The sequence below is a fragment of the Perognathus longimembris genome, chromosome 28, assembly GCF_023159225.1.
Source record: "Perognathus longimembris pacificus isolate PPM17 chromosome 28, ASM2315922v1, whole genome shotgun sequence".
In the NCBI taxonomy this organism is placed as follows: Eukaryota; Metazoa; Chordata; class Mammalia; order Rodentia; family Heteromyidae; genus Perognathus; species Perognathus longimembris.
The window spans coordinates 85,326,341-85,345,155 of NC_063188.1; the positions used below are offsets into that span (position 1 = coordinate 85,326,341).

The 18,815-nt window shown below is 41.4% G+C and overlaps 1 protein-coding gene across 1 annotated transcript; it reads right to left on the bottom strand.

Annotated features, from left to right (window-relative positions):
• Nucleotides 1-2,174: 2,174 nt before the first annotated feature.
• Nucleotides 2,175-16,882, bottom strand: Ddx3x (DEAD-box helicase 3 X-linked). Its single transcript, XM_048335567.1, has 17 exons — nt 16,730-16,882; nt 13,411-13,468; nt 12,387-12,434; nt 10,330-10,462; nt 9,302-9,460; nt 9,113-9,212; nt 8,740-8,875; nt 8,115-8,200; nt 7,678-7,776; nt 7,407-7,567; nt 6,989-7,133; nt 6,748-6,892; nt 6,011-6,192; nt 5,803-5,920; nt 5,434-5,587; nt 4,918-5,054; nt 2,175-4,743 (listed from the first exon to the last, which is right to left on the bottom strand). The coding sequence occupies exons 1-17, from the start codon at nt 16,772-16,774 to the stop codon at nt 4,661-4,663; spliced, it is 1,989 nt and encodes a 662-aa protein (XP_048191524.1). The 5' UTR covers nt 16,775-16,882; the 3' UTR covers nt 2,175-4,660.
• Between the last annotated feature and the right edge of the window lie 1,933 nt (nt 16,883-18,815).

The window sequence follows — 18,815 nt, forward strand, 5'->3', positions numbered from 1 at the left end:
TGGTTTAAAGCCAGCCTGAGGAGGAAAGTCCATGAGACTCTGATGTGCATAGGTGCCACTTCTGCACCAGCATTTCATGTGTGCAGACCTGGGGCTTCAACTCAGACTGGGGACTGTCCAAGCCTCTTTTGCATTCTACTGAGCCACAGTACCACTTCCAACTTTTTCTGTGGTACTGAGGAATTAAATCCAGGGCTTCGTGCATGCTAAGCAAGCACTCTACCACTAGGCCAAACTCCTAGCCCAGCTGAGATTGTTTTTTGTTCAAGACATTGTTCTACCACTTGAGCCCTAGCTCTTGTCTCACAGACTTTCTTGCCTGGGCTGGCTTACAATGGCAATCTCAGCTGGGCATCGGTGCTTCAGGCCTGTAATCCTAGCTACTCAGGAGGCGGAGATCTGAGGATCACAGTTCAAAGCCAGCCTGGGCAGAAAAGTCTGTGAGACTCCAACAAACCTCTCAGAAAACAGAAAGTGGCACTGTAGCTCAAGTTGTAGATCGCTATCCTTGAGCTGAAGAGCTCAGGGAAAGCACCAAGGCCCCAGACTTCAAGCCCCACGACCAACAAAGAACCCTGCAAAGTTCATTTCTTGACTCCCGAGTAGCTAGAATGAGCCACCAGCACCCAGCTTTTCCCTTTTTCTCCAGTCTGAACAAGTAAAAGTGAAAATATAATTATAGAATTACAACTATAAAGGATAATAGATTCCCTTTGTAATGTGGAGTAGGAAATGAAGCCATTACTGTGTGCGTGCGCGCATGCGCGCGCGCGCGCACACACACACGCACACACGGAAGAGGGTTGATGGTAGGTGCCTTGTGCCTGTTTTAAATCAGCTGGTGTAGGAAAACACTCATCACCAACTACCTACCATAAAGATGTATGGCTTAAAGGTGTGGCTCCAAGAGGTGGAGTGCCAACCTTTAATGGAATAACTGAATTCAAGCCCTAGTAAGAAAGTTTGGAGGTGAAGAAATGCAATCATGCTATTCAACTATATATGCTAGGTAGAAAATGGTCTATGTAACTTGTGGGCAGAGATGGGAGGGGGAAACAGAAAGAGGTGACATTGTGGACCTAAGAAATGTAGCCTTTATGCATACCTGTAACTTCTACACCTCACCTTTGTAACATTGTTTCAAAAATGTACACAGGGAACTGGTGGTTAATGCCTCTAATCTTAGCTACTCAGGAAGCTGAAATCTGAGGATTGAAGTTGGAAGGCAATTCAGATGAGCTATTATTAACCACCAAAAAGCCTGAAGTGGAGGTGTGGTTCAAATGGTAGTTCAACTAACTGGTCTTGAGCAAAAAGCTCAGGGACATTGCCCAGGCCGACTTCAAGCCCTTGGGGAGAACAGCAGCTATGAAGCCAATAAATTTTGGGTTGAACTCTATTATGGAATAACCATTTAAGTCTTTTAAATATCTAAAACCACAGAAAAGTAGTCATGTGTACAAAACATTCTATAGCTTAATACTGCTATTCCAGAAGTTAAACATTTAAGTGGTTCCCATCGATATAATTCACTCATAATTAAGGGGCCTTTGGATCACCCTTACAATCGAATTTCACCACACTGAAGTCACCTGCCATTATTATGTCTTCAACCTAGCAATCTTAATACAATTTTCCACGTTTCAAATATTCCTTTAAAATGTCCAAAACTTTGTCCTAAAGATGTACGCTTGCTATTTAGAGATCATGAATGTGCAAATACTAACCATCTAGAACCACATATTGAGACCAAACTTGGGGTACAAAACAAAGTCAAAATGGAACAATAGCTGAATACATGGTGCCTTCATTACATTACATTTGCTCACTAACTCACATGTTGGATCATTAACAGTTCAATGTTGTCCAACCAACCACTTTTTCCACCAATTCCTTCAAATAACACTCATGATTCTTGAAAGTGTAAACCAAATTGTGATGTAACTGTAGACAGTTCCTTTCAGACCCCCACTTAATACAAAAATCTCATTCATAGCACTCCAGACATCTTTGATTACAAATAATTGTGTCTCCATCAAAGCATCTTAAAAAAACCAGCAATGGACAGCCATAAAGGGTAAAAAACAAAAACACATTTTACAGGTTTCAAGCAAGAGCACAACTTTATTTTCACCTCTAAAAATAACCACAATTGACAACAACAAAGGAGACTGTGCAGTTCAACTTTTTATTTTAATAAAATCAATATGCACAGCACATGCAGTGCTAGCATCTAAACTAATACAATAAGCAATTACTAAAGCTACAGTGACTTGAGGTTCAATCTTTACATTCAGCAAGTTTAACTTCTTACATAATTTTTGAAACATTAACTGAAAATATTGCTTGCTGATAAAACTTGCTCAAATGCTATCACTGAATGTACAAGTCACTGATTATGCCAATACAACAAAGATAACCACATGTTTGAGGATTGCAATGTGCCAGACATTCACTGAAAATAAAAACACACAACTAAACAAAACTCACACAACAAACATCTGAGAATCTGGACACTTCATATCAGTGTTTTGAAGTGTTTCATTAATATCTTAAGACAAGTGTATCAAAACCTTGGCATGATTTAAATTTCAAGTCGCCAATTTTGTTTTTACTAACATCAGAAAGGTATGGCTATATTGCCAATGCCGGGTCTGCTTAATTTGACTTAAGAGTTTAATATGACTTAACATTAAAAGCTCACACTACCCCGAAATATATAATTTCACGCATACGGTGACATTCAACATTCAAGTGCCAGTGTTTTTGTACTGTCTTTTGGTCAAGTTTCTTTAAACTTTCAAAGAATCACTTTTAGGCTTACAAAAATAAATATTTGTCAAAATGTTCAATAAATATTACATAAAACTAGCAGCAAAAAGTATCTAGAAATCTGTCGTGTGCAAATAGTTTTCTTACCAACCATCATTCTATGGTCCCAAATAAATTTTAGAATCTAGTCCCATCCCCTTCCTAGACAAGCTGCGTTCAACAATCTCCAAGAGACAAAATAAGATTGGAAGTTTAAGGACACGCACACAAGACATATATATAAAATTCTCTGAATGTGCAATAAAAGAAGTACTTTGTAAAAAGTTATGGGCAAAATGTACAAGGGCCTAAACCTAGACTAATTGAAATAGCACCATAACAAATGACCTCAATACTGTCAAGTGCACCTACTTAATAAAAGTTTTAGAACAAGGCACAATACACTTGAAAATCTATTGCACTTTAGGAAAATTTTGCCGTCTTCCTTTGCCACTGTAAAAAGATTGAGCGTTTTGATCACTGCATTCTGGCTCCAAAATTAGCCCAGAAATCCAAGTGGCAGAGGCATTTTAGTGGTGGACGATGCTCATCTTTGGCCAGATTTAGCATAAACAGACTATAAATACAATGGAAACCTATGCAACTAAAACTGACTAAACTGCACTGTAGAGCACAATTGACACCTTGTGCAGTTATTGTACATATTTCCAACCTGTGTGATCTCAAAGATTTCAGTTTGTTTACTCTTCTGGAGCCATTTTTACAAAGTCTATAGTAAGCCAGTTTAACATCTCAACGCAGCTTGAACAGAGTAATGTGAATCGGCATTTAAAATAAAGCCTGCTGCATTTAATTCTTCCTGTTCATCCCCTCTTGACCAAAAAACATCAACACTAGCATGCGTTATTCGACCAAAAATCATCCAGAGCCCTAATGAGGGCTGGTCATTGCTGTGGTCAGCCATTCTACCATTTCAATTTCACTTATGGCAGGCATTTAAAAAGTCAAAGTAGATGAATTCTCCTAAAAACCTATTTCAAGTTATCAGACCTTTAAACTTTCCCTGTAATAATATGCCCACATTTGGCTAGCTCATAATGAATGATCTGCCTAAACATTGAAAGAGGAATTGCTGTATTTACTTGCATTAACTTTGAAAACAGTGCTTTGAATGTATGCATGTAATTCATACATCACCTCATCATGACTGGAATGGCTTGTTTAAAGACTATCAGGTTCTAAATACCTATCCAGGATAGAGTGAGCAAATCAGAACTTTAACTTAATACAGTTTGCCACATTAGAAACTAATTCCGTTAATATACTTTTAAGACATTTGTTGTTTGTTTTCCAATCTGCAAGTATCAAAAAAGCCCTAATGCAGGCTACCACTGAAGTTTTTTCCCTTATATTATTTATGGATGAATCGATGATTCCTGTTAAGTTGTATCACACCTGTGTGCCAAGGTTTGATTATAGCCCAAGTTCAGTAATTTTTTTTTGTCAAAACAATTGGTATATCTTGAGCATTACTGAGCCAACAGGACATCAAAATAAAAAGTTGTCTAAAGTTAAAGGCACAGTACATTAACAAACAAATGATCCTCAGTCACAAAATTATAATGCAGTTTGGGATGGGGGTAGGCGGGAGGGGAGTTAATCCAAACTACAGCAATGAAGTCTTCAAACCACCTCCTGAACAGGGCTGCTGATTGTTCCTCTCATCTTTTCTTGTGACCTTGAGCTCCCTTAAAAAAAAAATTTCAGTGGAGAATCACAGCTGGTAATGTACTGCGAGTTCTTGAAGCTACACAAGGTATAGTCTGGCTAAGTTACATGTGGTTTCCATATTAGCTTGTTTGGCAGGGTGACCTACTGCAAGGCAGGTTCAGTTGTTACTCCACCAGTCAACCCCCTGGGAGTTATAGTTTCCTCCATATCCATCACTGTTGTAATAGTTTCCATAGCCACCTATTGAGAGATTTAAAAGAGAATATTACACCATCCACTGGATTATCTCTTTGCAAACTCTGAAGCACTATCAACAGCTTATTTTTGCCTGAAGGTTGGAAATGCACTGGGAAGAGAACTAAAAAGCAAAATGGCCTTCCAAAGCAGTCAAGTTCAACATTAAATACCACCTACCTCCGCCAAAGCCCCTGCTGCTCCCATGGCCGCCGCCTCCACTGCGGCTACTGCTTGCACGACTGCCACTGAAGCTGGAGCTGCTACCCCCACTGCTTTGTCGATAGTCTCTGGCACCAAACCCTCCACTAAACCTACTACAAGGGGAAAAGGGAAGAAAGAAATGGTCACTTTGCACAAACATCCTAAACAACTCAATCAGATTCAAACATTCCCAATGTCCAATTTCTGACTTTCCCAAACCATTTCCCAGGGGCTTGGATATGTGGCTGAGATCGTAAACCCAACAATTTCCTACCCAGTCATACTTTCCCCAATAGGGGGAGATCCATTCACAGGTCTTAGAGTGGTAAAGCAAGGCTAGTGTTACCACAAACTCATTGCCCCCTTTTTACTTAACCACTCAATCAAGGTAGTGTAAGAACTTAAGGTAAGGCTTTTAAATATTAGATATTACTTGTGTAGAGCTAAGAAGTATAGAAAACCTTCACACCCTTTTTATACAGTGTGCCTTACCTCTTGGAACGTCCACGACTACCACTCTTGTAGTGGTGTTCAAAAGCCAAATTTTCTAACCAAGATGGCACTTCTTGTTTGGCTTCCACAAGAAGATCCAATAAATCCTTGGTAATATTAGTATTCTTATCATTGAAGAACGAGGTGGCAAGACCTAGAATAGTTCAAATGAATATATGAAATATTTAAAATAAAAGGCCTTCCACAAAAGTAGCTTAGTAAAAAAAGAAAAGAAAATTAACAAATTCAAAGTTCTTTACTGACTCTAGTCCTTACAAAGAGATTGTAGGATTTAAGATTTTAATTTCTTGCTGTGTATGTCAAGATGAAAAGCAGTATAACAATCACTTCATCCACACCCACACTTACCAAGGTTTCCTACACGTCCGGTACGACCTATGCGATGCACATATTCTTCAATATCGCTAGGCAAGTCAAAATTGATAACATGTTTCACATTAGAAATATCTAATCCTCTTGCTGCTACCTGCAAAACATTGTTACTTGTTATATATGGTCTGCTTAAAAGAATGCAAGCACATGAACATGCCCAACTTATAAAGTGTATTATACATACTGCCGTAGCCACTAGAATTGGGCATTTTCCTGAGCGGAACTGGTGAAGGGCCTCTTCTCTCTCCCTCTGTGAACGGTCTCCATGGATACTGGTGCAAGAATATCCTTCATTATATAAGAAACCCTCCAGAGAATCTGCGCCCTTTTTGGTCTCCACAAATACCAAGGTCAACGAATTCTTGCCTGAATTGGGGGAAACACACAAGATTTTTGAATATTACAGCTGAGTTCTATTTGTACTTAGTAAACACAAAAATACAATGAAATAGACTGCGTTTAACCAAATCTTTTGAATGGAGAAGAGTTATTAATAGTGATCCAGTCTTGGGCCAGCCCAAGGCTCTAATCATTGCCAATTAAACACCAAAAAGCTGGAGGTGGAGCTGTGGCTCAGGTGGTAGAGTGCTAGGCTTGAGCACAAATGCACAAAGACAGCTCCCAGGCCCTGAGTTTGCCCCAGAACTGGCCTCCCCAAAATGGAAAAAAAAATAACTTCCCAGAACAAAAGGAGCTGAAGATGTGGCTGTAGGATGCCTGTCTAGCCAATGAGGAAGTTCTGCCCTCAAATACCACTACTATAAAAAAATGTCTTTAAATAACTGGGCACTGGTAGTTTTAGCTACTTAGGAAGCTCAGATCTGAGGATCACAGTTTGAAGACAGCCAGGGCAAGAAAACTAAAATTTAAAATCACCAAGAAATTCTCATTGCCTAAGCCATCAAAGCAATACATAACTACCTGTTGCATTTAGGAGGTCAAGCAGAAATGATCTTTTGTCTCCCTCTTCCACCCAGACCACTTTCTGTGTGATGTTTTCAGAAGTAGACCCAACTCTTCCTACGGCCAGAAATATGTACTCATCCAAAAAGTCACGGGCTAAAATCTAGGGTGAGGGAGAAAGAGAGAAAAACAAAGACAAAAAAATGTATCTATAGAAATTAACTAATAAATCAACGAAAATAGCATCATCATAAAGTACCTGTATTTCCTTAGGAAAAGTAGCACTAAACATCATAGTGTGGCGGACACCTTTTGGAGGCATAGTATCTTGTTCAATTATTCTACGGATCTGAGGTTCAAAACCCATATCCAACATCCGATCAGCTTCGTCCAACACCAAGTATCTGTCATGAAAAAAATTAGTGTGCAATTGGAGAACGGAAAAGATATGATTTAAGGCCTCAAGTGTATGGAATTAGGATCCTTGCCACAAGGTAAATCAGCCCATATCACAAAACAATTACTTCTTACTTGCCAGTGACTTGGTCTGAACAGTTTAGAATGATTTTTCAATATTAAAATTACGAGCATGTTGTTAAAAGGGGCTAAAACAAATCACTTCTTGATCCTGAAATAAAATGTTCATGCCACAAAAGAAACACTTATTCTTAACATACTTGCAGAAGTCTAATCCGATCTTTCCTCTTTCCATCATATCCACTAGACGTCCAGGAGTGGCTACTAACAAGTGGCACCCACGTTCTAAGTCTCGAATCTGCTGACCAATGTCCGCACCACCATAAACGACACAAGGACGAACTCTGGATCGGTATGAGAACTATATATAAACAAAGAAAATCACATTAACTTCAAGTTTCTCGAGTTATCAAAAAATATTCATTAGAATAATAGAGTTGAAAAAAACACACACTTAAATGGCATGCTTACTTTTCTGGCTTCCTCATAGATTTGCACTGCCAATTCTCTTGTTGGTGCCAATACCAAAGAGATTGGATATTGTTTGCGACGGCCATATCTTCCGTTTTCCTAAGAAATAAAAATTCCATCTCTTATCTATTTGTGTGTGCATATGTATGTGTCTACCAGGGTCTTTCCTGCCTGGGCTGGCTTTGAACAGGGGATACTCAGATCTCAGCCTCCTGAATACATAAATTACAGGCATGAGCCACCAGTGCCCTACTTTCCTTTTGCGATGATTATAAACCTCATTAGATACTAGTCTAATGAAACTTCATTTAGAACAACTGTCTCCCAATGTATAAGGAAATAATTGGGCTGGGGGTATAGCTCAGTGGAAGATCAGCCAGCAGTATACTATGTCCAAGGACTTGGGTTCTAACTCAACACTGAATGAAAAAAATTACCTTCATAGCCCTCACAGACTCGCCTGGACCATCTGCATAGATCTGACTCAAGATCGGTAAGAGAAATGCTGCAGTTTTTCCAGATCCTGTTACAAAGAAAGGATATCCATTCAATCACAGTAAAAAGATCCTGTTGATTACTTTTAAATTGACATTGGCAGATGACAGCTTAACCATCATCTAATACTGATACTTTTTAGTCTAAATTAAAAACAAAGTTGGGCTGGGAATATGGCCTAGTGGCAAGAGTGCTTGCCTCGTATACATGAAGCCCTGGGTTCGATTCCCCAGCACCACATATATAGAAAATAGCCAGAGTGGCGCTGTGGCTCAAGTGGCAGAGTGCTAGCCTTAAGCAAAAGAAGCCAGGGACAGTGCTCAGGCCCTGAGTTCAAGCCCCAGGACTGGCAACAAAAAAATATTAAAGACAAAGTTAAGCTGATAATACCTAGTGACTTCATAGGTTCAATTTTTTTAAACTAATAAAGCTTTTAAAAATAGAATATAGCCATAACCAGTAATTTATGGCTTCTTTCATAGTGCAAACAGCAGAACCAAGCAGTTACAAGTCCACACAGCCCACAAACCCACTAGTATTATATGATTCTTCAATTGTCTTGCTTACCTGTTTGGGCACAAGCCATCAAGTCTCTTTTCTCCTTGATAATAGGAATAGCATGCTTTTGTACTGGAGTTGGGCGAGTATAACGAGTAAGCTCAATGTTTCCCATAATAATTTCTCCCATCTCAACATCACTGAACTGTGAAGAAATTCAATAGGCTAAATAAAATAACTGAAATATGCTGTATGGAACCATCCTATTTTATGCTAACACCAACTCAATTAGTAGTTACTTTGTTAAAGTTATGTTACACTGTGAGAAATCTCCAAGTTCTATCACAATAGCAAATTTGGAATGGTGAGAACCTTCCACAAAATATATATAGGAAAACCCATCTCAATCATATTTGCCCGGACAGAGTAGACAAAGACTTACACTTTCGATATGCGGAGGACAGTTGTTGCCTGTTGCCTCAACGGGAATGTCATCGTATTTCTCAAAGTTAATCCCAGTGTTACCTCCAGAGAAGAGTTCTCTGAAATCCAAAGATTGGTAAGTTTATGTACTCCACCACCACACTACTAAGGATTCATCAGAAAACTAACATGTAGTTAAAAAACTCACTGTTCCAAGCGTTCACTTGGCGGGAGCGGTTTGGACCAGTCATCTTCATCTGATTTGTCACACCAGCGACTGCTTCCACCGCGTTCATACTTGCCAAAGCCACCTCTATCTCCGCGGCTGCCAATACCATCATAGTCACTTCTTCCACGATCATCAAATCTGAACAGCACAAGCAATTAATCAGAATACTATCAGATCCCCAGCACTATTCCAGAACTCTTATGTAAAGTGGATGGGTAACTCTAAAGATGCCAATAATCCAATCCTGTCTTCTTATTTAATAAGACTCACTAAATACTAGATTGTCTAAATACCATTTATGTAACTTCAACTTTCTAAAACCAGCATCATGCTTTCAATAGTCATCAGCCCAGTCATGCTACACAGACATTTCAACATCAAGAATCAAGTTTTATTTACTTAAAGCTGGCACATAGCTCACACATTCAGTGTTCACCCAGGTATTTATGATAGGAAAAAGAAAATAGCACACCAAATTATCAGTCCAGGTTATACTAGTATGTCACCTAAAGGAAAATTAATCTGTGTGACAGATTTTGGATAAAAGGTAGAAAATAATCCTTACCTGAATTAAGATGTTTTTAGTTTTAGGCCTGTTTGCGAAAAATCAGGACACAGGACTAACCACAGCTATTAGGCTCGTGGGGTCAGAGTCACCACACTTGCGTAATCAAAAATACAAGGTGTTTAAAAATTGTTATAGAGTCCACAAAAATCTCAAGCAAATTAGGCCATTCACTAGATGAAACAATTCTTTTAAATAGACTATACAGAATTAGAGAAGTAGAAAAATAACGGATTCCATTCACATTGAATTTTTATCTATATTAAGAGCTTCAATTCAGTCAAGATCTCTTATAGCTAAGAAAATACAATGACTTACTTTCAAGCAGAGATTAATACTTAACATCCAAATAAATGGTCAGGGTGAGGGTATATCAAATAAATATAAGTCTTTAAGTTACTACAACATATTTATTTAAGGTGAGAAGACAAAAACCACTTACCTTCCTCTTGACCCACTTCCTCGATCACTGAAGAAACTAGACTTCCCTCTTGAGTCACTCCGTGACCCAAAACTGCTGTATGCATCCTTATCTTTACTAGAACTCCACCCTGAAGAGTCTTTGTCGTAGAATCCTTTAAAAGATTAAGGTACTCAATCCTTTAAAAATCAGAATCCCCCTCCCCCCCAATTATCCTAACTATGAGCTAAGGGGCCACTGGAAATATTCTGAGCATGACATATGATAATCAAGATCTAGCACTAGCTATATTTGACACAAACATTAAATCCTCAAAATTCCTCCACTAGAAAATAATGAAGTAGGGCTGGGGATATGGCCTAGTGTGGCAAGAGTGCTTGCCTCGCATACATGAAGCCCTGGGTTAGATTCCCCAGCACCACATATATAGAAAACGGCCAGAAGTGGCGCTGTGGCTCACTCAAGTGGCAGAGTGCTAGCCTTGAGCAAAAAGAAGCCAGGGACAGTGCTTAGGCCCTGAGTCCAAGCCCCAGGACTGGCAAAAAAAAAATAATAATAATGAAGTAATCTCACAAAGAATACTGTCAACAAATGTCACATCTACAAGGTCAAACAACCTAGCCTGTGACACAATGATTATAGTACCACATTTTAGTTCCAGTCAGTTCACAGGTGTGCATGAGTTTACAAATGACTGTTTGAAACCTTTCATAAGAGTTGGTATTTATTCAGAACCAGATTCGTTCATTTTCAACTCCAGTAATAAGCAGAATGCATTTTTTTGTGTACCAAAGGGAGCATACTATTGTCAAGATGACATCTACTCATCATCTAGTTTGAGAAATCAGGAATACCTGGAAAAGGAAAAACTTTACCCTATGCATTCTCAGGGCAGATCAGCCCCTGGGGTACAGCTATACTCAACTAAGAGCAGATGACAAATGTAAATGAGCCCAAGGTCGAGTAGACAGTTTAAAGGCAAACAGAGGTTTAACTAGCTTCAGGGACCCATCATTAAATAGGCAGTTAACTTGTAAGTTACTTTCTTTCTGTCTTTATACCTATCAATTGCCAACAGAGTACCCTTGATACCAATCAAGAATTTCTAGATCTCTGCTAGATCTAAAATCCCCGATATTGATTCTTGTTGATGCAACAAAGGGCTGAAATTGCACAACGCATATATAAATATATTAGTCTATTCCAGGTACTTGTCCATTCTCTTTCCTCTCCATAAATTGCCTTCTCTAAATTTTAGATAATTTTATCATATCCTCAGCACCTCAACCATTAGAAAACCTAGTCATATGTCGTTATCATATTGCAACATGGTTATAAAAGGACATTAGGTAGCCAGGAGAGCTGGTGGTTCATGCCTGTAATCCTAGCTACTCAAAAGGCTGAGATCTGGGAATGTGGTTAGAAACCAGCTCAAGCAGGAAAGAAAGTCTGTGAGACTCTTTTCTCCAATTCTCCAACTACTAAAAAGCTGGAAGTGAAGCTATGGCTCAAGTGGTACAGCACGAAGGGAAGGGGGAAGTGCAAACTCAGGGTTAGGTCCTAGGCCAGATCAAGTCCCAAGATAGGGACTTGGCACAAACACAAAGGACATTAGGTGTCACTTTGGATAAAACATTTCAAATGCAAGATGATGAAACCAGAGAATCACCTGAAATCCACTGGAGGTGCTCAATGTTATAACCTAATAATTACTTTTCAATAATTCCACCTTCATTTTGGCAAATATGCAAGGCACAAATAACTGGGCTATCATAACATAGTTTACTTATATAACTAACCCAAACAAAGGAAAGGTAGAATTCCCCACCCTGTGATAGCAGACTTTCCTTTCTATTTACAACAGTGGTGGAAACTGAACTCCAGGGTCTCGGGCTGACCAAAACCTGCACTCTACCATGAGCTATACCCACAACCCTACATGGTTCTCCAAAATTAGTAATCAGGATTAATCCTGATATAAACAGAAGAGCATACTATGTATAGATCTCCCAAATTGCCTTATTTTCTTCAGGCTTTAATTTGTACAAATTATAGACAAAAAACTGGTGAGAACTTACCTTTAGTAGCTTCTCTGTTCCTTAAGTGAGGAGGGATATAGCGCCCTTCTGAAAGAAAATAATATAAAAACCTTCACATTATGAAAACTTTAACCAAAAGTTCTATTAGGACACAGGCCAAGGAAATGTTCTTTTTCTTTTTTTTTTGGCCAGTCCAGGCGCTTGGACTCAGGGCCTGAGCACTCTCCCTGACTTCTTTTTGCTCAAGGATAGCACTCGGCCACTTGAGCCACAGCGCCACTTCTGGCCGTTTTCTATATATGTGGTGCTGGGGAATTGAACCCAGGGCTTCGTGTATATGAGGCAAGCGCTCTTGCCACCAGGCCATATTCCTAGCCCAAGGAAATGTTCTTTAAAAGAAAAAAAAAAAACTCTACCTTTCTGTTTGATCAATTTGCAAACTGAGTTAAGAGAAAGGAAACTAATTATAACATATCAGTGTTACTGGAATAATCTAAGACCATTTGACTAATCAATCACAATTAGCCACTGAGACTTGTTTCTACAATATACAGTAACACAATAAAAAGCTGCAATGGTAAAATGTTAAGAAGTGGGAGTTTTAATCGTCTATCCACCCTCATAAGCTAATCTGCTTTATTGTTAGTAAAAATGCAAACTTTCTGAGCTTGTGAGGCCCTTCTTGCTTAAAAATAAAGGCAGGTCATATACCATTTTGGTTAATAGCTAGAAAGAAATTAATTCAAAGGCCTACTACTGCCCAACAAGCCACCCAAGTCCCTTGTACTGCATAACCTCATAATAAATAACCTAACTAAAAGTAGTTTCCCATCTGAATGTCACAAGGAACCCTCAATAAATGCATTAGTGTATTAGATGAAAAAATTCTTTATTTCCTGCACAGTACTGGACATGATGAAACTTTGACCTGTGTATCTGCAAACAAAAACCTCATCATGGAGCCACAACCCTAGTCCTGAATTTTAAAAATATTTTTAAGAAAATGATTAAGGATAGTAATCTCTAACATCCAAATGTTCATTATACAAAATGTTTTACTTACTGCTAGCTGTGCTTCCTCCAGCCTGATTATCTGAAGAGTTCAGGTCTAGGCCAGCAAACTAGAAGAGAATAAGATCAATGGTTACCAGCAACAGTGTTGAATGAAATATGTCAAGTAGTAAGTACTGCTACATTCCAACATTGTTAACACTCTAAAAGAAAAACAAAACAGTATCACTATCACAAAAAGTATCACTGTCACACCTAAAAGTTATATTCAATGTATATTAAAACAGAAAGAGAAACACACCTAGATACTGGTGCTTGCTAGTGGCTCATGCCTGTAATCCTAGCTACTTGGGACGCTGAGATCTGAGAATCACCATTAGAATCCAGTTCAGCAGAGTCCGGGTGAGACTCTTATCTCCAAATAAACACTCAAAAACCGGAAGTGGCGGGGCTGGGGTGGGGCCTAGTGGCAAGAGTGCCTGCCTCGGATACACGAGGCCCTAGGTTCGATTCCCCAGCACCACATATACAGAAAATGGCCAGAAGCGGCGCTGTGGCTCAAGTGGCAGAGTGCTAGCCTTGAGCGGGAAGAAGCCAGGGACAGTGCTCAGGCCCTGAGTCCAAGGCCCAGGACTGGCCAAAAAAAAAAACAAAAAACCGGAAGTGGCTCAGCGAGAGCTAGCCTAGAGCACAAAGAGGCTCAAGGACAGCATCCAGGACCTGAGTTCAAGCCCCACAACGGCCCCCACACCCACAAAGTTTACAAACCATTCTTAATTTGCAGGCATGATAGTGCCTTACCAGCAACCCCAGCATTCTGGAGGCTGAGACAAAAGGTTCACAAGTTGACAAGCTCATGTTGGCACCAGTTTCTAAATGACAAAGATTGCTAAATGCCTACATCCTACTTGGTGTTATTGTAAACCTAAAAACACACCTGAAAAATGTTAAATCTTAAAACCAATCATTCTGGTTGCCTTAGCCTCAACTATAGCACAAGTATTTTTAATTAGGAGAGAAAGAAGTACAGTAAGAAAAATCTTGGCCAACATACTTTCCACCAAAGTGAGCAGTATGTTAAAGCTCAACTCGATGCAGTTAATTCCTTACTCATTTAAGTTCAAAGACCACTTGTCATAAATAGCACTCTAATGCTCTTACAGAGCACATTTTACTGCCCTTTATGGCCATTTCTACATTGCTAATTCAAACTCAACCTTCTAGAACAAATTTCCTTGATGATTAATCAAGAAAGGCACTTTTCCCCAAAAGCCAATAAAAAATACCAAGTTGTGGGGGCACACAATTTGCACAGTAGGGTGGTGTTCGCAAGAAACATGCGCGCCGGCAGGGCGCTACCACTTGGGCTCCACTTTGGGCTATTCTGTTAGTCGCACTACTTTCCCTGCCCCTGGCTTTTCAACCTGTAATCCTCACATCTCAGCTTCCTAAGCAGCTAGGAGGATGACAGGAGCGAGCCGGGTGGCCAATGATACTGCCAAACTACAATTATCAATGGAATCATTTAAAATTGGAAGCAGATTCTATGTCAAATGAAGATGAGGCGGCTTTGGACTTCAGGGGAACTTCCATTTCCAGAATTTCCGATCAGCCAAAAAAAAAAAAAATTCCACATTGCCTTGTTTTCTCCCTGCAGTTGGAAAATACTTTAAAATAGAGACAAAATTTCTTTAGACACTTTGTCAGCATTGTCTTGACAACAAATTAACAAATGTAAACGCCTCAACTTCAAGGATTAAGTCGCAATTTTCCCGATAGTGTTTTTCTTTTCTTTTCTTGTTACTGGGGATTGATTAGTGGAGAATTTGACTGCTGTTATTTCTTATCTAAACCTTAAATGGCCCGGAATGCAGTTTTCAAGTCAAGTCAGTTACAAATTTAAATACAATTCGCTCCGGTCTAGAATCTTCATGGCACAACTGGGTGGAAAAATCTTAAAAAACGGGAGCTTGTGACCTTGATATCTACCAGACTTCGTTTGGTCAACGCTCCATACAATACAAGAAGTGTTGGTTTTAATTTAAACTGGGAAAAATACTCTCCCAAAGAGATTGCTAAGTCCTCCCACTCCTCACATCGTGTTCTTCTCTGCCCTTAAAACCTTTGAGTCTAGGTTAATTAACATTGCAGACTTGGGTGGGGTCCCTGGCCAATTAAAATACCCACTCTAAAGGCAGCAACAAGTTATTATCAACCAAAGTGCTTTATTTTCCCCTAAAATCATATTTCAGGTATTTTTGCTCCCGCAGATTCGCTTGGATCGAACGTCACCAACTGAGAACTGGTACCAATTAGCGCGGTATCGTTCCCCTTATAGAACACCCAGTCGCAGCTCCGGATTGAAATTGCCAGTGATGTGTTCGATCAGAGTAGATCATAAAGGAGAAAAAGAGCTGCGCTGGGTCCCTATCCTCCATAAGGTCTCCAAGGACCGATCAACCTGCATCTATCTCTAAAGCCCAGCGCCGTGGCGCACACAACTGCACGCTACCCCCCTCCCTCCCTCCCTCCTTCCCTCCCTCCCTCCCTCTGAATTTTCTGCGTCACAAAACTTTCCACTCCGGAAACGCAGTCTCTTCAAGCTGCGCCGCCGGGGCTGCGACAGCCCTGCGGAAACTGGGCTGGAGCAAAAGAGCCTGCCAAAGGAAGCCTAAGAACCGGATGCCCATTTCATCCTCCTTTCCATCCAGGCTCAGAGGCTCTGGGGCTTGCTGGCCAACCCTCCCCACGTAATGGACCACAGCGCCGCCCAGCCACTAGGCACCACACAAAGGAGGCCGCCGCCATTACACAGATCGAAGGGCACCTCCCCCAATGTCGCCCCCTCCCACATTCCCAGGCCGTGTTCCACGTAATTTTCACACGCAAATATTGCCCACTGCCCGATCTCCTTAAAGAACCCCAGTCTTTAAGAGGTGTTAAGAGCTTAAGCCACCTGAGGCTATTAAATAGGTTTCCAGTCGCTGGCCGCCACGCGGCGCACTCCCCAATTCCACACACCCCCCCACGGGTCACTAATCAGGCAGGGATCGCGCGTGCGCGCCACCGCGAGCGCCCCTCCCCCCACTCCCGCGCACGCACACACAAAAGCCGCCATTGTGGCAGCTCAGGGGACAATACCACGGGCTAAACCGGGGCCAGGAGCTAGTGGTTGCCATCACCACCTTTCCCGCAGCCTCCTGGTCACTCCATAGACTCCGTGCACTGACAGGCTCTAGTCCAAGCCACGCAGAAAAGGGAAACTAATAATGCAACTTAGCATTGCACCCTAAGTGAAGTTTAGCTTGGGAAAAATGTATACAGCGGCCACCGCATACAGCGGCCACCACGGTCCACTCCTTGCAGCTCACCTGCTGGTCCAGCCCGAGCGCATTTTCCACTGCCACATGACTCATCCCTGAAGAATAACCGAGAACTCGGAGTCTTCCGCTGCTACGCGAGTGCAAAGCTTCACCGCAATGACCCTCTCACGGGAGAACTGCGGATTTGAAAGCGCACGGCGCGGCCACGGACCTAATATACTCACTTAAACCCTGCTACGTCAGCACGTAAAACGTGTGCCCGCCCTCTCACTGCGAGCTGGTCCCAGTCTGCCCGGCTACTGCGTGTACTCTCAGCCTTAATCTCGCGGGACTTCCCAGTCAGTCCCGTGGCCTCTCTTCCTGAATCGATGCCCTAAGCAATAGATGCTGTCTTTTTGCCTTTCCGTTGTCTTGCTTATTTTTCTCCGCTAATACACTGATCTCATTCCCGTAATTCTCGAGTTCTCGCGAGAACTCGCCGTCTTCCCTAGTTCTCTGGCAACGAGGCCTTCAAATTTTGATGTTAGGTTACTCGTTCCCTTTTCGTCCCCCTATGCACCCAGTTGTTTCTGGCGCTTTCCTCTCAGCCCCCGAGCTTGAAGCTGTAGTGGTAAGCTGAAGGCAGCCTTTTCAAAACGAATTAGAGACTTGCCCGAACCCGACAGGGCGGTGGGTCACGTGACCGCAGCTGCCGACCGCGGTGGCCATTTTGTCAAGCCGGAAACAGAAGCTTAAATGTTTCTAGAAAGGGGGTGGGGTGGGAGGAAATGTGGGGGAGGGGATGGGAAGGGAAAGGGGAAAGGGGGAAGCCGGGAGGAGGGGAGGAGGGGATGGTCACCGCGCTGCGGCTGGGAGGGGACTGAGAGGGGACTGGCTGCGCGCTCCCGAGGCCTGCGCCGTTGCCTAGGTAGCGGGGACGCCGCCTTGAAACTCATAAAGGCCCCACCCTCCGCCCCCAACTTTGGGGAAACAATGAAGCAGTCACGCGCGCTCCTGCAGCGCTTCTCAGGCGCGCTCCCGAGACCCCGGGACTTTAGGGGCACGTGAACCGTTTTTAGCGCCCTTAGCCTCGCTTTCTGGACAGTGTTAATGCCACAGAGCCTTTCATGGGGGGAGGGGGTGACTACAGGCTGTCACTTTTAAGGAAATGAGTGGCCCACACGTTTGTGGTTCTTTCAAATTCTTCTCCATAGCCTTTTGCCATCTTAACCTACAACTCGGACTTTCCCACCATCCTTCAAACGGGTTTCTGGTTGCCAGAATTAAATAGATGCTTCTTAGCATATAACCCCCCCCCCAAACTTCTTCCCAGTTTTCACATTCAAACTAAAGTTCTAACGAGATGGATAATGTTCATACTGTGTCCCAAAAGCAAGTTTCTTAATGGCTTTGAGTCTCAATGTTCACACCTATTAGTTATACTACAGAACCCTATTTTTAAAAAAGACCCCAGTTACTTTGTATGACCAGTATTTTTAATGCCCCCTTTAACCCTTACTGAAATAAACCCTAGATAATGTAACCTAAACATGCCTACACAGTTTCAAAATATATGGCCTTAACTGTAACTAGAATAAATGATGTAACTTTTAATGTATAAACATTCTTGCATGACTACACTAACTGATAATAAGTACCTACTCGGTGCATCCACAAATACAAATGGAAAGAAGTTCTCTTCTGAATACAATGACCTCCTTTTCCAAAGGGGTGAACTTGAACCTTTAGTAATATTTGAAACAAAACAGTACTATCTTCCTTCAATGGATAAAGTAAGTTACATTCACAGACAATTCATTGTCTCTGGAGACTAGATAAAAAATACTACTTGTAAAATTGTCTCCTAAGCTTAGAAAATGAACTGTTTTCACCTATCTGAGTGTCAATTGGATTGATTCTTTGTTTTGTGGGGCTGACTAGCATCACAGAATATCTACTCTGTGTGTGTGTGTGTGTGTGTTTGTGTGTGTGTCCAGACTTGAGCCTTGAATTCTGGGCCTGGGGCACTGTCCCTGAGTGTTGTTGTTGTTGTTGTTTAACTGTATTTTTTTGTCTTTTCTTTTTTGGTACTGGGGATCGAACCCAGGACGTTGCACTTGCTAGGCAAGCGCTTTGCCACTGAGCTATATTCCAG